The sequence below is a fragment of the Balaenoptera borealis genome (genome assembly GCF_965194805.1).
Source record: "Balaenoptera borealis genome assembly, chromosome: 16".
NCBI classification, from domain to species: domain Eukaryota; kingdom Metazoa; phylum Chordata; class Mammalia; order Artiodactyla; family Balaenopteridae; genus Balaenoptera; species Balaenoptera borealis.
Window position 1 is genome coordinate 62,455,626 of NC_138872.1, and position 24,693 is coordinate 62,480,318.

Sequence of the window (24,693 nt, forward strand, 5' to 3'; positions counted from 1 at the left end):
CATTAATCAAGCTGGAAACGAAACTGGCTCCAGCCCCAAGTTCCGGAACAGGAGTGAAAGCAAACACAAGGGTTTCAGCTTTAACAATTGGCCCCAGCTTCCTCCTGCAAAGAACTGAATAAGGCTGTTGATCTGCAAAAAGTTTTATTTCCTTGTGCAAAAAAGACATTTCAAGTCAGGCTAGTCAGTCACACTTGGGTGAGTCCTTCCCACACAAGAAACGGGGGTAAAGGAGGTACTTGAAGGTGTACTCAGTGTTGGCTAAACAGTAAGCAATCTCCCGGTCACACTTGCACATGAGTTCTTGGCATTTGTCCTCCACTGGTCCTGGAAGAAGTGGGAAAACTGAGGTTAGAGCAGGGACTTGCAGAGACTTGAAGATAAATGCAAGGGAAGCCAGTAAAGCTGGGGACAAGGAAGGGCATAAATTGTATCTGGGTGACACTTTGATAGTTCACCACGTGATCTCTCTTGTCATAACTCCCGAGGGAGGTGATGTTCAGCCCATTTTACAGAAAAGGAAATTGAAGTTGCCAGGGGAGTGTTTTCAGAGAGGAAGTCCAAAGTCCATATGCCCCTTTAGCTTCTCTTCTGCATCAGTATTACACTAGTGCATTTAAGGATCCATTTAGATAAGCAGTAGGTGCCTGGGAACCATCCAGGCTTTTTTTTTTTTTTTTTTGGAATGCCTTCTCTGCTAGTTCCTAGCTGTGTGGTCTTACCCAAACTTTCTGAGCCAGGTCCTCATGTAGATGGGGGCACTATCCACTTTGCAGGTTTATTGGGAAGCATGGGTGAGAAAGCCTATGTAAAGTGCCCGGCAGGGGCTTGGCCCTACGCGTGTACTCCATCAATGTTGGTTCTACCTGCATTTCTCCGCCTTTTCTCTCCAGGTCTCTTTCAGATGCTCCTTCAAGAAAACAGTTTGTTCCCACAGCCAACATAATACTCAATGGTGAAAAGCTAAAAGACTTCCCTCTGAAATCTGGAACATGACAAGGATGCCCACTCTTGCCACTTCTATTCAACATAGTATTGGAAGTCCTAGCCACAGCAATCAGACAAGAAAAAGAAATAAAAGGTATCCAAATTGGAAAAGAAGAGGTAAAATGTCATTATATGCACATGACATGATACTGTATAAGTAAATAGTTTGTTTTAGATAACAATCGTATATTCCATCTCTTCCTTCCATCCTGGGCCTACCTTATACAGAGACGCAAAGGTTGCCACCCAAAGATAAATCTCCTTCTGCCTTGGGAATTCCACTGCTAGAGAGTCATTCCTTTGGGTTGGAAAGATTTTGTGATCTTCAAGTTGTATCTTATTAATCTAGAAGGTATAACAGCTATGGATATGTCATCTGCCTTTGACTGTGGGTTTTTAATTATCCACAAAATGGGGGGGAAAAAACCACCCACTATTAAATCTTTCCCAATTTCTTCCAGAGGCACAGTGAAGCATGAACTTTGGAGGTAGCCAGCTCGGCCATGGATATAGTTCCTTTGGACACATCACTTCATCCTTCCCAGGCTGTTTCCACAGGGGCCACATGAGGATACTAAAAGTACCTACTTCTAAGGGCTGTTGGGAGAATGAAAAGGGACCAAGTCAGTAAAATGCAGGGCATACAGCAGGTGCTTATGAGCTGCAGCTGACCTCCTTAAGCTGTCAGCCAATCTTTAAAGATCCCCTCTTAAAATGCACAAGTTCCATGGAGATCCTAGCAAGGTGAAGCATGAGACTCAGAAAATTCATCAGCTTCTCTCAGGGCAACACTCGGAGAGCTTGGCAGCACCAGGAGGGGACAGAGCGATGAGTGGGGGAGGGGTGGGGAATGTCAAGCAGGAGGCAGGGGACCCGGGACCCTCTGTAATGAGCTGAGTTGATTAAAGGTGTTTATCTGCATGACTGCACACAGGGTTTCCCAAACTCAGACCCATGGCAGCTTCAACATGCTAGCTTTAAATCCCCTTTATTTCTAACAGTAAGTCAATTATTAAATAAATTTTGATTTAATTATATTAAATGGTATTAAATTGCATTAAATAAATTCTATCACTGACATAAATGGAAAACCAAAATCTTATACCACAAATATAAGAAACTGACTAAAAAACAAAGAAAGCAAAAACAACAACAAAAACCAATGAAGATAAAGTCCTACTATAAAAGTCTAGTTAAATGCTGTTGCCCACCTGAAAGCTGTGAGCCCCCAAATTGGAGTGTCTTGGTTTAAAAAAAGAGGGAGATTAGCAAGTGTAGGAGAGGTTTACCCTCTCCAGCAGTCAGACTATCGTGCAATTGATACTTCCTCCTTGCCTAACTGGAAAAATTAACAAAGGACTGAAAGGGAAAATCTTTCTCCCTTAAATTCATTTATTAAGCTTCCCAGGGACTTACTTCCCTGGTGGTCCAGTGAGTAAGACACTAGGCTCCCAATGCAGGGGGCCCGGGTTTGATCCCTGGTCAGGGAACTAAGATCGCAAGCCACGCGGCACGGCGCAGCCCAGAAAAAAAAAACTGCCTTGGTTATAATTCAGTAAATGGATAACAACAGAAAAAGTCAGGATGATGGGAGCTGGCGTTAACCGTGCAGTTATGCAGAGCCAGGCACTGGGCAAAGGGCTGGCTCTATGGTCCCCGTCTCACCCAGTCCTCTCAGGGCAGTGCCATTGGCACCCCAACCTTACAGAGGAAATATCCAGGAAGGGGTGTGGGGACTGGGCCCCAACTCAGCTCTGCCCGGCCCCAGGCCTCCTGGCTTGACTGCAGGAAGGGAGTAGGGTGTCAACTTGGGGCACTCGCCCACCCTTACAAATTCAAGTTTGTAACAGAGGATTGTTTAATAGAGCTTTTTTTTAAATTTTTATTTTATATTGGAGTATAGTTGATTTAGTTAGTTTAGTTAGTTGATTTTGTTAGTTTCAGGTGTACAGCAAGTGACTCAGTTATACATATATCTATTCTTTTAATAGAGTTTTAATGACATGGGAAACAGCTTATACTTAAGAGGAAAATAAGGGGTACAAAACACACTGCTATGTTTTTTATGTATTATGCACTCAAAAAAGACAAAACAACACCACCACCACCAGAAGGTTAATCAAATGGATGTCTGGGTAGTGTCAATGGGAGTTTTATTTCCCACCAAACTTTTACATTTTGTAATTTGAAACTCTTCTACTTTGAGCCATACGGTGCTTTCACTGTGGAAAAAGCGATCTCAATTAACCAAATTTGAAGGGCAGCTATTTCAAAGTTTAGTTTACATTATTTGCTAGACTTAAAATATCTATGCCACTCAGGGCTGAAAGGAGGTGGCCTGTGGGGACTTTGGTGGCCTTGCTCCTCCCTAATCTCTACCAGGTCTCCCTTTAGCCCCTCCCCAGCCTCTACAATAAACACCATTTACATTTTTTAAATGCTCTTGCCGAGTAAATACCCCTCCAGGACAAGTTCTCTAACCCCCTTTCAGGCTGCCCTCCAGTCCTTTCTACATATAAATTCTAAGGGCACCTCAGACACACCATTTGACCCAACAGTCCTAGGACTCCATGCTACAAAACCCTCTCACAAGTGCACAAAGACTTAGGGACAGCCATGGTCTCTGCAAAATAAAGTGCATTCGTGTCACTGGCCATTCTCAGTTGGGCCCCCCGGGGGCATTTGGCGGTGTCCGGAGACATCTTTGGTTGTCACGTGGGGGATGGGGGGTGCTACTGGCATCTGGTTGGTAGAGGCCAGGGACGCCGCTAAACTCTACAATGCCCAGGACGGCCCCCTCACCGGAGAACTGTCCAGCCCCAAATGTCCAAAGTGTCAAGGTGGAGACACTCTGCCATAGGTGATTGTCTGGCTTTAAAAGAATGAGGCTGACCCAGATGATCCAAGATGTCCAAGACACTATATTAAGTGAAAAAAATATACGTAGTGTGATCTGATCTTTGTTATTGTTTGTTTGTTTACACATGCACAAATCTGGAGGAAAAGATGCCAAACTTAACAGAAGTTAGTTAACTCTGATGGATGGAGTGTAACTTGCTACATTACAGTGTTTCTGGAATGTTTTAATTTTTCACAACAAAATTGGATTAGGTTTGAATCAGAAAAAGCATGTGGATGAATGGATGGACAGATAGATGGACAGATGGACAGATAGATACAAATAATATGTAAAAATTGGTAAATGAACCAGCTGGTGCAGGAGCCAGCCCTTCTGCCTGTAAAATTTCCATGGGCCGCTGCACAACAGAGACACGCACACCCTTGGAGCAACGTGACCTGGTGGGGTAGGGACTTCTGAGGAAAGAGCCATTGAGTCCCCAGGGTTGCAACCGGAGGACAGCTGTCTAAGGACAGGGTGACTCGCATGAACACTCCAGCCAGTTCCCCTTCCCTCCCCCATCCACGAGCAAGTCCCCCAGCTCCACCTTCCAGCCAAACATGTCCAGAAGCACCCCCCTTCCACCACCTCCACTGCCACCACCTGCCCAAGCCACCTCTCACCCAGATCCCGGGGACAGCTTCATACAGGTGCCTGGCTTCCACCCTTGTTCCCTCCAGCATATGTTCCATGCAGCAGCCAAAAATGCAGTACGGTTAAAATGCAGATCAGATCATGTCCCTCCTCTGCTCAAAACCCTCCCTGGCTCTCCATCTCCCTCAGAGGAAAGCCTCCAATGCCTTGGGGGATCTGGCCCTCATCATTCTATTATCACCTACTACTCTCTCCCTGGGTGACTCTGCTCCAGCCTCACCCTCCTCCTTGTGCTCCTCAAACCACCCAGACATTCATCCCTACCTCAGGGCTTTTGCACTGGCTGTTCCCACCACCTCTTCCCACGGCTCCTTCATTCCCCAAGTCTCTGCTTCAATGGCATCTTGTCAGTGAGACCTTCTCTGACCCCTGAGCATTCTGGGGTGAGGATACATTTTTACTGAGGCAAAATTCCCATAACAAAATTTACCACTTTAAAGTGACAAGTCAGTGGTATTTAGTACATTCACAATGTTCTGCCACCATCCCCTCTATCTAGTTCCAAAACATTTTTATCAGCCCAAAAGAAACCCCATATTTATTAAGTCTCTCCACTCTCCAGAGTCCACTCTCCAGAGTCCCTGGTAACCACAAATATGTCTTCTGTCATCTGTGGATTTGCCTAGTCTGGACATTTCATATACATGGAATCATACAATGGGTGACCTTCTGTGTCTGGCTTTTTTTTACTGAGCTTCATGTTTTCAAGGTTCATCTATGTTGTAGTTTGTATAATACTTCACTGCTTTCTCTTCCGACACAGCACTTGTAAAAACAATTGGCATGGACGCTATTTACTGCTCTCCTCTTTTTAGACCACAGAGCCTTGCTTCTCTGTTTTGCCCAAAACCTAGCAGGGAGCCTGGCACAGAGTAGATTCTCAATAATAATTTTTGGGAGAATACAGAAAAGCCATACATTGTTTCTGATTCTTATACAAACCCAGCACCAGAGTTTTATTATTCCCATTTTACAGATGAGGAAAGTGAGGCTCAGAGGGATTTAGTAACTTGTCCAAGGCCACAGAGCTGACCCAATGCCTATGCCTCCTTTGTGCTCCCACCCTTTTCCCTGAGCAAGAAAGATCCTTTCAAAAGCAAGGCTGGGTCTCACTGCCCATGACCTCAGGAGCCCAACAGCTTCATATTATTCAAGAATAATAAAAACTGAAGAGGAAACCTAGCTCCCAAGGGTTAAGTTTAAAATAAAGGCCTGCCAGTAAATATTATTATATGCTTAACATTTAAAAAATATATATTTGTCAGGCCCATAAATGGAAAATGGGCCACACCTGTAATTAAGCAAACAACTATGTTCAGAATGTCTCCAAACAGAATAAGACTATTTTTAGCAAAAAAAAAAATGCATAATAGATATTTTGGTTCTCTTCGTTTGGTTCAGGGAGGGCAGCTCTGTAAACAGTCACAGACTCCACCAGCAGACACACCAATAAATATTTTACAAACATCATTTTTACATGGTTAGGGGCAAGCAGAACATGCAGATTGAAGGAAGAAGAGAAAGGTCTTTAACACATTTCCCATTCAAGGCCCACTTCTCCTCTCCACCCACAGTGGAAGGGGGCAGTCTGGGGACAGGGAATATGCCCAGAAGTGGGCTTATCACCACCATGTTAAGCAAGGCACTTCTTTTCCTGGGCTTCATTTTCCCCAATTCTAAGTGAGAGGGTTGGATGAGATGATGTCTGGGGCATTTTCAGTCCTTGATGTTATGTCTCCATATTAATTCAGTTTTGCTCTGTGCCAACTCCTAATTCAGACTCAGAAGATACAGCTGAGAATCCATGCATATCTAAGAACATCCTTCTACGTAACCCTTAGGATAGCCTCCTTCCCTCTAGAGGAGAACAAGTCTGCAGAAGCTGGGGTTTTAGTGGAGAATCACACCAGATCCTCAGTTCTCTCAGGTGGAGGTAGTTGGGGGTCAGAGAGAGGTTCAGATAAGGATGAGGGATGGAGAAGAGGGTAGGGAAGAAAGTAACAACTTCCATCCAATTTGGTTATCACGTTATAAACCGTTTTTCATCTTTGCAACACCCATCTTCCAGGTAAGGAAACAGGCTCAGAGACATCACTGATCTAAGAGCCAAGTGATTTTCAACAAGAGTACCAAGACAGGGCTTCCCTGGTGGCACAGTGGTTAAGAATCTGCCTGCCAATGCAGGGGACACGGGTTCAAGCCCTGGCCCAGGAAGATCGCACGTGCTGCAGAGCAACTAAGCCCGTCCGCCACAACTCCTGAGCCTGTGCTCTAGAGCCCGCGAGCCACAACTACTGAAGCCCGCGCGCCTAGAGCCCGTGCTCTGCAACAAGAGAAGCCACTGCAATGAGAAGCCTGCGCACCACAACGAAGAGTAGCCCCCGCTCGCCGCAACTAGAGAAAGTGCAGCAACGGAGACCCAACGCAGCCATAAATAAGTTAATTAATTAATTAATTTAAAAAATGATATGGAGCAAGTTAACAATAGTTTAAAAAAAAAGAAGTGGCCGGTCATGTAAAATGTACAGTGATATCAGATTACATTACAATTATCCTCATTAGATACACGCTGCTTGTGGTTAAAGATAGATGATAGATAGACAGATAGATAAACAGATAGATAGATAAAGAAGAATTTTTTTAAGGCCAGAATTAAATTTAGGAATAGAACGGTTTTTGAATAACGTTATAAGCCAGAAACCTACTCTCTTGGTTAAAAAGGACCAGCAAGTGACCCAGGGATGTTTTAGCTAACGTAACACCAAACTGAGACTTTCTCCTAATTTCACAAAATTAGAGGGATTAAAAGAAAATTGAAAGAGAAATTACTTTCTCTTGGGGGGTTCAGGGTTACACAGAACTGTCTTCTTGTCCTTCCCCAAATCCTGTGCTCAGTGAAATAGTGCCTGGTCATCTTCACCAGAGGTTCTGTGTTGGGTCATTTCTTCACCAGACATTTAATGACATCTACTAGGCATGAAGCACAGTGACACTGTCACTTCATCCTTATAATAGGCCGGCTTGATTTCCACCCCCAGTTTACCAATGAGGAAACTGAGGCCCTGAGAGATCAGGGCTTGGCAACGTCACAGAATCTGAATCATGGACTAAGCTGTTGACCAGAGGCCAGGGTTTGCAAACTCAGACGTCCCCTGGGAAAGGCAGTGCTAACGAGCGAAGCAAAGGGGATACATCAGACCCAGGTGTACTCTTCATTTTGACAAATAAATGGGCTCACCATTCCCATTTTTCTTGAAGCATTCAGCCTTTTGACCTACCTTCTGTTTTCCTGGGTCTGATAGAAATATTCCTTTTCCATAACAAAATCAACAGCACAGGAGAAATGAACTATAGTAATTGACACTTGGCCTCAATGTCAGGCAGACAATAGGGCATGGTGGAGACTGGGGCAGATGGGGAGAGATGGGCCCTGCCTATACTTGGAAGTCCCTCTATGCTCCAGCCAGTGGTTGCTACTGGGTCTGATGCTGGGAACTCACCACACAGGATGTGCTGATTGACACACTGCCAGGAATAGCGCCCCATCTTGGGACTGCAGCCAGCATCCTCGGCACGTTTGTAGCAGCAGTCGTGGGAATGACAGCACCTGTGGGTGGCAGACAGGCAGACCGGCAGGTGGGTGAAGGCAGGGATGCTCTCTTGGCCATCCTCCAGGACTACGGGCGAGTGAGGACCCACAGGGGGACAGCATCTCCTGGTCCAAGCCTTCTCCCTGAGAATCCCCATCCTGGGAAATAATTCCACCAACCCCAGTGTGTCCTGCGCTGCCTCCATCCCTCTGCCACACTTGAGCCTGGCCCCTGCCTGCCTCACTCTGAGTCTTCGAGCTCCAGCCACAGTGGTCTCTTCTCTGTTCCTGGAGCGAGCCACACCCTCCCCACCTCCTGACTTTGCCCACACTCTGCCCCCTGCCTGGGAGAACTTCATGCCCACTCTTCCTGCTCTAGGTCTCAGCCCAAGTACCCACCCCCACCCCCAGGATGCCATCCAGATCCCACATCTCCCCAGGCTCTGAAAGTCTCCTGATCACACCCTCTCCTAAGCCCAGGTTCCTTCCCTCCGGGCAGGTTTATGACGAGACCCTAATTAGGGAGAAGACGGACTAGCAGCTGTCCTCCCTGACCAGACCTCTGTGAGGACGGGGCCCTTTCTGTCCTGCTCCCCACAATGTCACCGGTGTCCAGCCTGCCACGTAAGAGCACCTCGAAAGCAATAGTAATCATAGTAATAACATACAAATTCCCTGAGAAACACCCACCAAGGTCTGTAAACTCATCCATCATGCAATCATCCACTGCTCTTGCTTCCATCCAGCCAGCAGCCCCACCCTGCGCTGAGCCCTCAGTAGGGTCTGGCAGGGAGAGGTCAGCCAGATTCCACTCTGCCCTCAAGGAGTTCCCAGTCTGGCCGGGAGAGGCAGACAAGCCACCAGATGCCACGTGTGTGGCGAGAAGTGCTGGGATGTGGGGTAAGGAGAGGGGCTTCTGGGAGCCAGAGAAGTGCCAGGCCCAGGTGGGCTGCAGGGAAGGCTTCCTAGAGGAGGTGAGGCCTGGGCTGCACCTGGAAAGATGTGCAGGAACTAGACAACCAGAGTGTGGGAGGGAGGGCAGGGCCCACGGCAGGAGCCTCCAAGGGGCGAGGCTGGATAAAGACGTGTCAGTGGCAGCTACATCCTCCGAGCTCCGGAAGAGACAGTCACATTCCACGTCCCCGCCCCTCACCAGCACTAAGTGGAAGTGGTGAGTGGCTGCGTCTCTTTAAGCCTCAGGGACCTCATCTGTAAAACGAGGATCACCATCATACCTGCCTCCGCGGATGGCTGTGGCCCTGAGGGCAAATGAGAGGAAGTCGTGGCAAGATCCAAGCCCACAGCCTCGCACAGAACAGGCCCTTCTCACACAGCAGCAGAGGGCAGTGATCGGGGGTGTGAATCTAGCCAGGCTGCCTGGGTTCAAATCCCAGGCCCCACCCCTCACTCTCTATGTGGCCCCAGGCAAGTTGATCTCTCTGCCTCACTTTCCTTATCTCTGAAATGGGGTTTTGTGAGGACTCAAAGGGGTTCTCAGAACAGTTCTGATGCATAATAAGTCTGATCAATGATGTGCAATTTTTTTCAGCTAACATGATCAATCAGTCCATGGCCAGACTGGGGGGCAGCTGGCATCACAGTTTGGCCTCATTGGCCGTGTTGCCCAGGAGGCCCTCTGCCTGCAAGTAGTATCGCATGCTGGGATCTTCCTAGTCCAAACCCCAACCTCGTTTTTAGGTATTTCCTCATAGGAGATATTTCCTTAATGACCCCAGGGGGTGGGATCTTCTGGCCCCAGCGTGCACTCACCAGTCAATGGCATCCCTGGGCTGGCCATGGCCACCCAGGCCACAATAGCAGCCGTAGTTCATGTAGGCCATGGCGGTGCGGGTGCCAGCACAGCGCACAGTCCCTGCCAGTTCTATGAGCCCACGTCGGTGCACATGTGACCTCTGGGAAGCTGGGGTGGGTAGGGGGAGACAAAGGTTAGAGGCGGCAGGTGGGGGCTGCCCTGGCCCTGGGGAAGGGCACCAGCCTGAAAAGGGCCTGGATGACTATCTCAGTTTGAATCCTGCTTCTTATTCCTAGCTGTGTGACCTTGGACAGCTCAACCTCTCTGTGCCTTGGTTTCCTCATTTGTAAAACAGGGGAATAAAGGGATCTCACTCCCAAGAACGGAATGAGATCGTGCATGTAAAGCACCCGGCACACAATGAGCTCTAACTATTGTTATCAATATATTCAAGGCAGCCATGAAGGAGAAAACAGGTCACAGAGCCACAGCATCTGAAAAAACTCACACCTCTGGGCCTTTGCACAGGCTGTTCCCTCTTCCTGGAATGCCCTGATTCCCAATCCTTTGCCCTTATCAACTCCAGACAGAGTCAGATTGCAAGTCGTGCATCAAATGTCTGTCCAGTTGCCTGTGCTGGGCACTGGACATCAGAAATGAGCTGAACAGAGTCCCTGCCATCAAGGCGGGCTCCTCTGCGGGGGCTTCCCTCTCCCTGGGTCTCCACTGCCCCCACCCCTGCCCTCCAGACTCTGGCTCAGGGCCCTTTGCATCTCTTTTTTTTTTTTTTTTTTTGCATCTCTTATTTTCATTGCCCGGCACAGCTTCCTCCCACACGGGGAGGCCCTGTGGCCACATCCCAGCCATTTTTCTGGATCCCCCATGTGGCTGTGACACATAGCAGTACATAGCTGGTGCGACAGGAACCCCTGCATCTCACATGGAAGAAAGAGGAGGCCCAGGTGGAAAGGACAACCCTAAAGTCACACAGCCCACAAGAACCTGACCTGACTGGGGGCTTCTGACTCCCAATCCAGTGCTCCTTCCTCCTTGCCCAATAGCAGCAGAGGAGGGAGCCCTGCCAGGGTGACAGAGCTGAGGGGCATCAAGGGGTCCACTGCTCGGGGTAAGGGACCTCCAAACCTGCTGTGAGCTGGGCATCAGAGAATCCCAGAGCCACTCCTTCTTCTGGTGAGGGCCATGAGTCCACTCTGATGTTTAGTCAAAAAACACAATCAGAGCCACAGTAAGGAGATGCTATCACTGGGCCCTCGCCCTGCACCAGGCACTGTGCTCCGCAATTTATAGGCGACATCTGTTGTCAACTTCCTTGTCTCGTGGGTGGCTAGTCTCCCATTTACAGATGGGGAGACTGAGGCTACGAGAAGCAAAAGGACCCATCCCAGGTCTTAGAGCTGGTGAGCTGCTGAGCAGAAACTCGTGCCCAGGCCGGCCTGATTCCTGGGAGCCCGCTCTCTGCCCACTGCTCCAGGACTGAGGATCCAGAGGAGATTTTTGCATTGCCTTTAATCATCATGTCTTTTTATCTAGAACAAGAATTTATCATGCTGACTTTTTTGAAGAGTCCAAACCAAAATTCAATTTTTTTTTTTTTTTTTTTGGCTGTGCCACGTGGCTTGTGGGATCTTGGTTCCCCGACCAGGGATAAAACTGGTGCCCCCAGCAGTGGAAACTCGGAGTCCTAACCACTGGACCACCAGAGAATTCCCTCAATTTTGTCTTTTTCTCAGTGGGAAAAGGAGCATATTCACGTAGGGGACTGGAGATAAGTTAAATAGAAACAAAATGTAAAAACGAGTTTAGAGTTAAAAGCTTTGCCTTCCTCTCTGGATGACCCGTCCTCGCTCTCACAGGACTTCCTGAGCGCTGCTCCCAGTTGCCCACACCTCTGCCTGAAACCTCCCCAGGCTCCCGTCCCCCTCCAGGTAAAGCTCAGGGTCCTCACTGATCAGGGGCCCTGCAGAGGCTGACCCTCCCCTCGCTCCAGCGCCCTCTCTCAACGTGCCCCACATGGACCCCACTCATCATGTCCTGTTCCTCCAGTTAAACTGCCTGTCACATACACCCCACGCTGCAAATGCCCTCACCCCATCCTCACCCAGCTCACCCATCACCTCCTTCTAGAATCTGCTTCACCCCCATGTGACCACAGGGGCCCTTGTCACGCTGTGCCACTGTCTGCTCATGGGCGTGACCCTTCAGCCTGGACAGATCTCTGCCGCAGGCAGCCTCGGATCCCCTGGCATGCAGTGGGCTTTCAGAAAAGCTTCCTTGATCCCTGGATCCACCAAGCCCCATGGAACACTCCCAGTGTAAGCACATCTGGGGACTTCCCTGGCGGTCCAGTGGTTAAGACTCTGCGCTGCCATTGCAGGGGCGTGGGTTCCATCCCTGGTCAGGGAACTAAGATCCCGCGTGCCACGTGGCACAGCCAAAAATAAATAAAATAGAATAAAAACTTGAAAAAAAAAAAAAAAGCACATCTGACAGGACCCCAGTTCCAAACCCACACCCCAAAGCTGTCCCCAGAGGTCCCCCCACCCTGACCTGACCCCCACTCTGGCATCTCAGGGTCCTGGACTCAGCCCTAGGGAGAACCAGGCATGGGTGGACACCCAGCACTCGATGTGTAACCAAGGCAAACATTCCCTCCCTGCCAGCTTAGGTGGGGCAGGTCATTCTGGGGGCTGTTTGCTGTGTCTGCCCACAACAGCCTCTGCTGGGAGTGCCAAGGCTGTCCAGGCTTCCTGTGGGCCTGAGGGTGTGTGTGTGTTTGTGTGTGTGTGCTTCTCTCTGTATGTGTGTCCATAAGGGGCTGTCTCGGTATCCCTGAGTGCGGGTGTGTGGGTGTGTGTGTTTCCCTCGGGGTGTCTTTGCCTGTGTCTGTGTATGAGCCTGTCCGTGAGCCCAGCACCTGAGTGCCCAGATGAGGCTGGGGGCGTTCTGTGCTTGTGTGTCTCTGTGCTTGTGGCATCCACATATGTCCCTGTGGGTAATATGCCAAGGGGACCTAGCCAAGGGTGACGTCCAGGGGTGGTTGAGAAGGGGACATTGCGTTCTTCCCCAACCCCAGGTAGGGCTGGGCCCCTTCTTCTCTTGCTCCTTTCAGCCTCTCATGTCCCCCTGGTGGTCCTACTGCAGACCCCAGGGATAGGCGGAGTGAAGGCTCAGTTCACAGGACACCAGTCCAGGTGGATGGGGAGGTCTGGTCACTGGAGAGGGTGCCAGTGAGTGGAGAGGTTTTGGGGGAGAGCACTGAGGCCCTGGGTAAGCACTGGGCTAGTTCTGGGTCCCTGGAAGCAGTGAAGGAGGGGGCTGTAGGGGAGGACGGGGGTGGGGGACAGGGCTCCCAGGAAGCTGGGAAGCAACGTGTGGGCGGGCCACAGAAAGGAGGGCTGGGGGTTGTAGGGCTCCTGGGTCCCCCGGGAAGGCTGGGGAGGCAGGGCTCCTGGCACCCTGGGGAGGACTGGAGGAGCCCCGGGAACTCCTGGGTCCTTGGAGGGGGCCCATCCCTCACTCACCTGAGCTGAGCCCGAGTCCGGGTCCCAGTAGCAGCAGCAGCGACAGCCCTACGGGCGGGCACAAAGGCAGTGGACCCATCGGAGGGCGGCAGGAGTGGGGCGGTCTGGCGGGCCAGTGTAGTCCCCGAGCCGGCCGAACCCCCTCCCCGACGCCCCGCGCGGCCCCGCCCCCGGTCTCACTCTCTCGCGGGCCGGGCGGAGCCGCCAGGGGCGGCACGTGGGGCGGTGCTGGGAGGCCGTCGGGACCTCTGCATCTTGATCACCGAAAGGGGGCCGGGCCCGCGGGGGCGAATCCGGCCCCGGGATGTCTCGGATTGGGGATTGCGGAGAATTACGGAGGAAAGGAGTTGAGCACAGGTCGGGTCGCGGAGTAAATGCGAGGTACTCGGTATTATCATTACCTGCGGGCAGCTCCCAGAGCTCACCTGGGCGTCCGACTGGAGGAGACTTGGGGGAGAGGGAGGGACTGGAACGCTCTTTAAAACTTTAAATGTGGGAAGCCTGGCGTCCCTGATTCCCCTGAAACCAGCTCTCCCGAGGGGGGCAAAGACTTGCTCAACGTCACAGAGTGAGTTCTGGTAAAAGACAGCGCAACAGGGGTGGGAAAGGGGAGTGAAGCTGCAGCTGCGTCTGAGCAAGCCCCCCACTCCACTCCCTCCCCTCCTCAGGCCCTTCATCTGGTCGAGGGCAACAAGGCCTCTGAGGGACCTTGTGAGGCCGGGAAGAGGTACACAGCAGGTGCTCAGTATCAAAAAGAGATGACAGTCGTGGCACACATCTGTCCCCCTTTGTCCCTGGTGCTACCCTACCCAATTAGTCATAACTACTTCTGAGAGTGGAACCCTAGACCCCTCCCCATCCCCACTGCCAAGCCCTCCTAAAGATACTGGCACCTAAGTGGACGTCACATCTCACCTGCTACAGTGTGCTGAGGGCATCAGGTGCATGATCTTATCACAACCTCAGACCCCTGGTGTCCCCATTTTCACAGGAAGAGACTGAGGCTCAGAGAAGCTAAGAACCAAGAAGCAGGGGAACCCAGACTCAAATTCATTTCTACATGGTGCCAAACCCCTGTCTGCCTCCTATGAAAACCTGCGGCATCAGGGCATCCGTGTGCCACACTCAGGTTACTCTCTCCCCACAGGAGTGAGCTCCTCAAGGCAAGACCTAGGTCTCTCCTCTTGAACGCCCAGCACTGGCTTGCCTGGCACAAAACAGGTATCCAATTAAGGCTTGTCCAAACAGATTATGGGTTTCAGACTCTCCAAAACATGGGGTAAAAACCATTTTCTTTCTTCTGAAGGTCTCCATGGGCAACAGGGGATAAAATATCCCACATAAATCTAGGGAGACTTTTTTTTTATGAATCAGAAAAGCAATTTAGTGTCAATAATGTATTAATCCGGGGACTTCCCTGGTGGCACAGTGGTTAAGAATCCTCCTGCCAATGCAGTGGACATGGGTTCGATCCCTGGTCCGGGAAGATCCCACATGCCGTGGAGCAACTAAGCCCATGCGCCACAACTACTGAGCCTGCGCTCTAGAGCCCGCGAGCCACAACTACTGAGCCTGCGTGCCACAACTACTGAAGCCTGCGTGCCTAGAGCCCGTGCTCTGCAACAAGAGAAGCCACCGCAATGAGAAGCCCGCGCACCGCAACGGAGAGTAGACCCCACTCGCCACAGCTAGAGAAAGCCCGTGCGCAGCAACGCAGACCCAAAACAGCCGAAAATAAATACATTTTTTTTAAATGTGTTAATCTGGTTGATGAAGAGTCCATACCTCGCACTGCCCTCCTTCAAATGCGAAGATGCTGCTGTGTCTGTCTCACCTCTGCAAGGCTTTGTGCCTGAGATCCTCTTCTGGTTTAGGGAGAAAGACTTTTGCTTTCAGGGAGTTCCCAATCACTATGCATGGAGGAAAACTCATTTATACTGATGGGTCCATTATAATTAAGAAGTCAGGAAATCTGTTCTCAATATTGGAACTTTTGTACCCCAAACTACTGCTTTAACTGGTTATCCTCAATCATCTGCAAAGCTCATTTATGCAGAATAATTTGTTCCCAAATATGTTAAATAATTGGAGCATTGAGACCATCACCAAATATACTAATGACCTACTCTCTCCTTAATTAACATATTTAAAATAATCTAAATTATAAGTCTAGTCCAGAGGTGCCTCCGTTGAATGTGCTGAGAGATGAGGGGAAATGACACAATGTGAATGGAGCCAAATCATCTCACTTCCTAAGGGTGAGTTAAGCATATCAGTTAACTGTGTCCTAGTGTTGGTCTCAGTCTAACTACATCTTCAGTTTTCATCCTGGTCTATGACAAAAGGTTGCTACAATATTTGGTGAGTAAAATGATTTCTTCTAGGTGATCGAAGTGGGTGCTCTTCTATGATTAGAAGATAAAATAACTCTATACATACAGTGGAGCATGTGAATCTATGCACATGCTCCAGCTTTTGAGACCACAAATAATAGAGCAGTGAATCCTGATACAGACCAGCACACCCTCTAACCCAGCAACCCATTTCTAGGGAATAGCTCTAAGAAAATAAACTCCTCAGACAAGATTTATACACAAAGTTGTTCCTTAACAAAGAGCACAAACCTAGAAACAACCTAAATATACAACAATTAAAAGGTAGTTAAATTATGAAATTTTCATATGGTAGAATATGCATTCATTCTAACATAGAGTGTTTTTGAAGAATATTTAATGGTCATTTTAAAATACTTTAAAAAGCAGAAATTTACAGTATAATACTGCCTTTATACTTACAGATCATACAACAGAGAGAGAGCCATATATAAACATATCTATATGCATATACCCACTACACATGCTTACATGGGGCTGTCTCTGGAACAAGCAGAAGAGTGAAGAAGAAAAATCTGGAAAATGAATGAAGCATATTGAAATGGTTACTGGTTATCTTCTGTTGGTGGAATTGCATGATTCTTATTTTTATCTTGTATCTTTATTTTCAAAATTTCTATGAGAACCTAAACTCTTGTGATTCAGAGAAAAAAATTAAAATTAAAACAAAATCATATTAATAAACTGTAATTCAATAAAGCTTGTCTATTGAAAAATTATCTTGATATTATTCTGAAAACTCAGAGACACAGATATAAGGATAAAGATACCCATCCGTTTTGGGTTTCTGTTTTGCAGTTTTTGAAAAAACTTTGTATCCCTGTGGTTACCAGGGGCTGCAGGGAAGAAGAGGGGAGCTGTTGTTTAATGAGTACAGAGTAAAAAAATATGCATTTACCTCTTGATTCAGGAATCCCATTCTAAGAATCTATCACAAAAATATACTGGCAAAAAAATGAAATGGCATATGCTCAAGGCTATTCATTTTAACAGTTTTATAACAGCAAAGTAATGGAAAAAACATAAATGCCTATCAATAGGGGAATAAATAGGGTACAACCTTACAATTTTAATAAGTTTTCATCAGAAACAGTACCTTAATTGAAGTAGAGTTAATATACAATATTATGTAAGTTACAGGTGTATAATATAGTGATTCACAATTTTTAAAGGTTATACTTTATTTATAGTTATTATAAAATATTGGCTATAGTCTCCATATTGTACAATATATACTTGTAAATTATTTTATACATAATAGTTTGTACCTCTTAATCCCCTATCCCTATATTGCTCCTCCCCCCTTCCCTCTCCCCACTGGTAACCACCAGTTTGTTCTCCATATCTGTGAGTCTGTTTCTTTTTTGTTATATTCACTAGTTTGTTGTATTTTTTAGATTCCACATATAAGCGATATCATACAGATCCTGAATAGCCAAAACAATCTTGAGAAACAAGAACAGAGCTGAAGGAATTATGCTCCCTGACTTCAGACTATGCTTCAAAGCTACAGTAATCAAAACAGTACAGTACTGGCACAAAAACAGACACATAGATCAATGGAACAGAATAGAGAGCCCAGAAATAAACCCATGCATTCATGGTCAATTAATCTACAACAAAGGAGGCAAGAATATGCAATGGAGAAAAGACAGTCTCTTTAATAAATGGTGCTCTGGAAAACTGTACAGATACCTGTAAAGGAATGAAATTAGAGCATTCTCTAAGACCATATACAAAAATAAACTCAAAATGGATTAAATACCTAAATTAAAACTGAAAACCATAAACCTCCTAGAGGAAAACACAGGCAGAACACTCTTTGACATAAATCGTAGCAATATTCTTTTGGATTTGTCTCCTAAAGCAATAAGGAGCAATAAGGAAATAAAACCAAAAATAAGCAAATGGGACCTACTTAAACTTAAAAGCTTTTGCACAGCAAAGGAAACCATAAACAAAACAAAATGACAACATACTGAATGGGAGAAAATATTTGCAAATATATGACCAATAAGGGGCTAATATTCAACATATGTAAACAGCTCATACAACTCAACATCAAAAAACAAACAACCTGATTTAAAAATAGGCAGAAGAAATGGATAGACATGTTTCCAAAGAGGAAATGCAGATGGCCAACAGGCACATGAAAATATGCTCAACATTGCTAATCATCAGGGAATGCAAATCAAAACTGCAATGAGATATCACCTCACACCTGTCAGAATGGCTATCATCAAAAAGAACACAAATAACAAATGTTGGTGAGGATGTGGAGAAAAGGGAACCCTCATTCACTGTTGGTGGGGATGTAAATTGGGGCAGTTACTATGGAAAACAGTGTGGAGGTTTCTCAAAAAACTAAAAATAGAACTACCATATGACCCAGAATTTCCACTCCTGGGTATATATCGAAAAATCAAACAAAAACAAAAACACTAATTCAAAAAGATACCTGCACCCCAATGTTCATAGCAGCATTATTTACGATTGCCAAGATATGGAGGCAACCTAAGTGTCCATCACAGATGAATGGATAAAGAAGATGTGGTATATATACAACGGAATAGTGCTCAGCCCTATATATACAATGGAATGAAGTTTTGCCATTTGCAGCAACATGGATGGCATTGGAGTGTATTATGCTAAGTGAAATAAGTCAGACAGAGAAAGACAAATACTGTAAGAAGCAGTACAGTTTTAACGGGAAAGAACTCTGCATATAGCTATGACTGATCACCAGGATATACTGTCAAGTGAAAAAAAGCAAGGTGTAAAAGAGTATGTATAGTAGGACCTGTTTTGTTTAAGGGGAAAGGCTATAAATATATCTACATATGAATTTTTCTATATATAAGAGTAACAATGGAAAGATGAAACTGAGTCCCCCTGAAACCAAGTTCCTTTACTGAGTTTATGATTAATCTCTCTATCCAAAACTTTATTCCCTTTCTTGTCCCCTCTGCCCTCAATCCTGTGCTAACTGAACACTAATCAACCAGAGTCAGATGACTAAAATTGCTGTTGTCAATAACATGGCTAATGACTAAAATTGCTCTCATAGATGTCATCATTAACGTTGTTTCTCCAGGGCCAGATGAGCTCACAGACCCCAGAGCCATGAACCATCTGGCCAGAGAACTGTAAACCAGAGATATCCTGACTTCCAAAAAATGAATAAGAAATGTCACAGAAACATTATAAGACAGTGATTAATCCCAGCCTCTTTGTTCTTCCCCTTAAAAAAACCCTAACTCAAAGACCAAATTAGAGTGGATCTGAAGCTTGTTGCCCATTCCCTTGCTTGGCACCCTGCAATTAACAGTGCACTTTCCTTCACATCCCCGTGTCAGTAGACTGGCTTTGCTGCTTGTTGGGCAAGTGGACCAAGTTCGGTTCGGTAACAGTTTTGGTGACCATGAAAGCATCTCGCCCATGGCACATCAACCCCTGGCCAGTGGTGGCTCTTGGGATCCTGCCCAGCAGTTGCCTGAGCACCCTTGTCTCAGGACCTGCCCCGAGTGTTTGCCGCTAACAGGGTGTCATTGGGCCACAGCACTTTTGGTTTTGTGGTGAAAGAAACAAGGCATTGGCTGATTGAGACGTCTCTGGTAAGTAGTGGAGCTTGTGTGTGACAACATCAGGGTATTCTTCCCTATTGCACTTGGCTTCATCTTTGGCGAGGCATTGGTCGGAATTTTCCCTTTTGTATTAGGGACCTGTGACCCTGATAAACTACTTTGCATTGGTCTGTTTGCTTGCTTTATATTTGACAACACCAGCCTTGAACAAATAATAGTTAGGTAACCAGAGTTTTTTTCTGTTCCATCTTGCAGTCCCCTAGAGTGTATTTGCAGAAATGGGAAATTTTTACTTATGAAAATGAAAAAAATGGTATTTTATTGTAACACTACTTAACGTCAGTACTCCTTAAAATCTAGAGAACAATGGCCCTTAATGGCTCTCTAAATTATAACACCGTCTGTCAACTAGAACTGTTTTGTAAAAGGGAAGGAAAAAGAGATGAAATTCCTTACGTATAAGCTTTTATGCTATTGTATAAGAGTGAGCCTTTTGGAATTGGTTTGGTTTTATCTTGTGTGTGTGTGTGTGTGTGTGTGTGAGTGTTTACTTGTGTTAAAGAAGGTGCACTATTCTATTTGACAAGCATGGGGAAGAAGTGTTCATTTCCTAAAAATATCCCTTTAGGATGGTTCCTATAAAATTGGACAACCTTTAGTTCTGGTTCCAAGACTAAAGCCCAAAAGATAATTCTTTGTAACACCACATGGCCACAATATTTTTTAGACTGGAGAAAAATGCCCAAGGTGAGGTTCATTTGACAATCCAAAACTGATTTTTCCAGCTTGTTGAAACATCTCTTCAGAATTCTGACCCTAAAGAAACAAGACTTCTAGGAGGAACTTGCTTTTCTCTCCCTGTGCCTCTGAGATGTAAATGGTCTATTAGGGCTCTCAGGAAATCATCTTAGTCTTATCTAGACCACCTCCAATTCCTGAGACTGAGGGGGAATTTAACCTATTCCAACTGTTATTTATAAACTATTGAGTTTTATATTATAATACCTGATTCATAACTAAGTTTTAAAATGAAGCTATGAGATCTTCGGTTTTGTCTATCTATGTGTGCATTATAAATATGTCTTTATGTTTGGATGGTCTTACCAAAATTAATTTCTAAATGAGCTCTATTTAACTGACTTAAAGGAAATTAAGCACTTAAATAAATTCTCAGAAATATAAAACAAACGAACCGGAATGAACTTCAGGTTCACGTGACCTGGGAAATATTCAGTATTAAATTAATATCTGGTATTAAAGTTAGTTAAAGCTTATTGAGTTAATTAATATAGACATGTCTTTAGAGTCATCAGCATTAAGTATAATACTTTTCTTGTACCTAGGTTTACTAGAAGTCAAATAAAATCTTATTATTCTGTTGCAAAATTGGTTGACAATAAAAATTAACGTGGCAAAATGAAAAGACTACCTACAGACTGGGAGAAAATATTTGCAAATGATGCAACTGACAAGGGCTTAATATCCAAACCATATAAACAGCTCATATAACTCAACAACAACAAAAAAATAAACAACTCAATTAAAAAATAGGCAGAATACCTAAATAGACATTTCTCCATAGAAGACATACAGATGGCCAACAGGCACATGAAAAGATGTACAACATTGCTAATTATTAGAGAAATGCAAATCAAAACTTCAATGAGGTATCACCTCACAACAGTCAGAATGGCCATCATCAAAAAGTCTACAGATAATAAATGCTGGAGAGGGTGTGGAGAAAAGGGAACCCTCCTACACCAAAGGTGACAATGTAAATTGGTACAGCCACTATGGAAAACAGTATGGAGGTTCCTTAAAAGGTATAAATAGAGCTACCATATGACCCAGCAATCCCACTCCTGGGTATATATCTGGAGAAAACTAATTCAAAAAGATATATGCACCTCAATTTTCATGGCAGCACAGCTTACAATAGCCAAGACATGGGAGCAACCTAAATGTCCATCAATTGATGAATGGATAAAGAAGATGTGGTATATATATACACAATAGAATATTACTCAGCCATAAAACAGAATGAAATAATGCCATTTGCAGCAACATGGATGGACCTAGAGATTATCATACTGAGTGAAGTAACTCAGACAGAGAAAGGTAAATATCATATGATATCACTTATATGTGGAACCTAAAAAAATGATACAAATGAACTTATTTACAAAACAGAAACAGACTAACAGACATAGAAAACAAACTTAAGGTAACCAAAGGGAAAAGGGGTGGGAAGGGATAAATTAGGAGCTTGGGATTAGCAGATACAAACTACTATATATAAAATAGAGAAACAAGGTCCTACTCTATAGCACAGGGAACTATATTCAATATTTTGTAGTAAGCTATAATGGAAAAGAATCTGAAAAGTCATATATATATATATATATATATATATATATATATATATATATATATATATATATATATATATATATATCTGAATCACTTTTCTGTATACCAGAAACTAACACAACATTGTAAATCAACTATACTTCAATTTTTTAAAAAAAGAGAAGAAAAATCAACTCAGTATGATGATATTGTCATAAGTGATGAAATAGAGGTAAATGAGATAAGAGTTTTTAGATGAACTCTTTAGGAATAATTACATTTTAGGTGTGTCTATTTAAAAATATTTTCTTTCTTTTTTTGGTTCTTTTTTAAAACAAAGTCTAGGTTTTATTCACCACCAGCTCCTCCTTCTTCTCCCTGCCTGCTGCTGTGCCCCCTTCCACATTCCCAATCAGGGGACAGCTTCTCTGGCCTCCTCAGCTATAAGCTCTTGGGAGTAGAGGTCAGTGAAGAGAGCTGGCAGCCAGTAGTGGGCCTCCCCTGGAGCCTGCAGGTCCAGCCAAGCCAGCCCTTCCTTCAGCAGGTGTTCCAGCCCTTGCTGCGCTTGCTCCATCTCCCATTTAAGACTGGCTTTGATGTCACGACAATCACGTAGCCATTTTTCTCTTCCAGCTGCAGCACCACAATGTGATCCATATTGAGCTCAGCTGGAACAGACTGAATGAGGTAAGTGTCGCCCACAGGAATGTTGCCGAGGCCAGTGCCAAGTGCCTTTAGTTTCTTCATGGCCCTTATCAGGTTGTCTTGGCTGACATCCTGGGCGAATTTGCCCCTTCCTTTTAACACCTGTTGATGTAGTTCCTCCAGAGCTATCAGACCTCCATTCCGGTGCTTCAGGGCCAGGCACACGTCGATAATCTGGACACCCAGCTTGTAATAGAAGTCTCCCATGCCTAGCATCCCATGCCTAGTTTTGACTGAGGATTCATGTAAAATTTTACATAATTTGGAAATAAAATTAAATCAAAAGAACACTATCCCTAAAAATAAAAAACAAGCTGAAACAAAAAATTACCTATATAGGTAGTTGGTAAATAACCACAAGGAGAGGAATTATTTCAAGAGACTTTAAAACATGATATTTTGGCTGTACATCCTAAAGGCAAACACCTACACCAAGCAACCCTAAACTGTGTTCAGAGGGCTTTTGTTAATGGTAATGGTATATAAATATTAAAATAACGTGACTACAGCAAACTGGGAATAGTGGAAATTTCCTCATCTTGATAAAGAACATCTACAAAAAGTCTACAACTAACACCATACTTAACGGTGAGAAACTAGAAGCTTTCCTGCTAAGATCAGGAACAAGGCAAAGATGTCACCTCTCACCACTCCTTTTTTAAATATCATACTGGAAGTCCTAGCTAAATGCTTTGACTAAATGTTTGCATTCCCCTCCTCCACCGCTGCCACCTCCTTCTTCTACCGCTTCTGGTGCTGCCTGTGTGCTCGTTTGGTGCGGACCTGGTACCTCTTTTGTGAAGCGGCAGCTGAGGAGGCTCCGGCGCTCGCCATGGCCGATGAAAAGCCCAAGGAAGGAGTCAAGACTGAGAACAACGATCATATTAATTTGAAGGTGGCGGGGCAGGATGGTTCTGTGGTGCAGTTTAAGATTAAGAGGCATACACCACTTGGTAAACTAATGAAAGCCTATTGTGAACGACAGGGTTTGTCAATGAGGCAGATCAAATTCCGATTTGACGGGCAGCCAATCAATGAAACAGACACGCCTGCAGAGTTGGAAATGGAGGATGAAGATACAATTGATGTGTTCCAGCAACAGACAGGAGGTGTCTACTAAAAAGGGAACCTGCTACTTTACTCCAGAATTCTGTTCCTCCAGACGAAGAAGACATTCCCAATCAGAAAACCGCAATTTGGTTCCACCACATCCTGACTACTACAGTATAGTTTCTCTATTCTTTCATTTTCCCCTTCCCCATTCCTTTATTGTAAATAAAGTAACTGGTGTATGTGCACAAGCATATTGCTTTTTTTTTTTAACTAAATGGCCAATGGTATGTTTTGATTGACATCAAATGGAGATAGAATGGGGAAAAATACTGGTTCTGTGAAGATACCCCCTTTTCTCCATTAGTGGCATGCTCATCAGCTCTTATCTTTATATTCCAGTAAGTTATTTTGCTCTCACTGTTTAACAAAAAAAGAACAACATAAAAATTCTTGCATACCTTGTTTGATTGGAGAATCTTAATGTTTTCCATTTATCACTGTAAAACCAAGGATAATTTTATAACTTTTTTGTACATAGCTGTTACATGTAGGGCAATCTGTCTTTAAGTAGGGATAAATTATTCTAAAAGAAATTAATCCTAGATAGTTTTCCCTTCAAGTCAAGCATCTTGTTGTTTAAATAAACTTCTTGTTTAAAATGAAAAATAAATAAATAAATGTTTGCATTCCTTCCCAACCCCCCAAATTCATATGTTAAAATCTAACCTGCAATGTGATGGTATTTGGAGGTGGGGCCTTTGGGGATGACTGGGTCATGAAGGTGGAGCCCTCATGAATGGGGTTAGTGCCCTTATAAAAGAGACCCTAGAGAACTCCTTCATCCACTTCCTCCATCTGAGGACATAGTGAGAAGACAGCTGTCTATGAAGCAGGAAGTGAGCCTCACCAGATACCAAACCTGCTGTCACCTTGGTCTTGGACTTCCCAGCCTCCAGGACTGTTAGAAATATATTTCTGTTGTATATAATCCACTCAGTCTATGGTAATTTGTTATAGCAAGATAAACAGACTAAGACACTAATACAATAAGACAAGAAAAGGAAATAAATGGTATACAGATTGGGAAGGAAGAAATAAAACTGTCTTTGTTCACAGATGACATGACTGTGTAGAAAATCCTGAAACTATAAGCAATTATAGCAAGGTTGCAGGATACAAGGTTAA

General features: G+C 45.1%; 2 protein-coding genes and 2 pseudogenes across 5 annotated transcripts in view; 2 read left to right on the forward strand and 2 right to left on the reverse strand.

The window, feature by feature from the left end:
• The window catches only part of BFAR (bifunctional apoptosis regulator), a 41,205-nt gene extending 33,197 nt beyond the window's left edge, over positions 1 to 8,008 (forward strand). Inside the window, exons 8-9 of one of the 2 annotated variants that reach the window (XR_014235426.1) lie at positions 894 to 1,081; positions 1,449 to 8,007. Coding sequence is in view for 1 of the 2 variants with exons in the window: in XM_082359285.1 (XP_082215411.1) it covers positions 894 to 996 (103 nt within the window). In the remaining variant the exon portion in view is untranslated. Of the gene's footprint in view, positions 1 to 893 lie in introns of both variants that reach the window. The other variant, XM_082359285.1, reaches the window with a different exon arrangement.
• On the reverse strand, positions 128 to 13,601 carry PLA2G10 (phospholipase A2 group X). The gene is made up of 4 exons (XM_082359293.1): positions 13,425 to 13,601; positions 9,900 to 10,050; positions 8,041 to 8,147; positions 128 to 327 (listed from the first exon to the last, which is right to left on the reverse strand). The coding sequence occupies exons 1-4, from the start codon at positions 13,501 to 13,503 to the stop codon at positions 185 to 187; spliced, it is 480 nt and encodes a 159-aa protein (XP_082215419.1). The 5' UTR covers positions 13,504 to 13,601; the 3' UTR covers positions 128 to 184.
• Positions 13,602 to 21,225: 7,624 nt separating this feature from the next.
• Positions 21,226 to 23,036, reverse strand: LOC309612940 (vacuolar-sorting protein SNF8 pseudogene; annotated as a pseudogene). The gene has a single exon. The product of its transcript is annotated as a vacuolar-sorting protein SNF8 pseudogene (transcript).
• A 104-nt stretch (positions 23,037 to 23,140) lies between these two features.
• LOC309612942 (small ubiquitin-related modifier 2 pseudogene) lies at positions 23,141 to 24,178 on the forward strand (annotated as a pseudogene). The gene has a single exon. The product of its transcript is annotated as a small ubiquitin-related modifier 2 pseudogene (transcript).
• The last annotated feature ends 515 nt before the right edge of the window (positions 24,179 to 24,693 follow it).

Coding starts and splice junctions, on each gene's coding strand:
- PLA2G10 (XM_082359293.1), bottom strand. CDS start 13,503: ATGGGTCCACTGCCTTTGTGCCCGCCCGTAGGGCTGTCGCTGCTGCTG. Junction 10,051..13,424: donor CGGACTCGGGCTCAGCTCAG/GTGAGTGAGGGA, acceptor TACCCACCCCAG/CTTCCCAGAGGTCACATGTG. Junction 328..8,040: donor CAATCAGCACATCCTGTGTG/GTGAGTTCCCAG, acceptor CACTTCTTCCAG/GACCAGTGGAGGACAAATGC.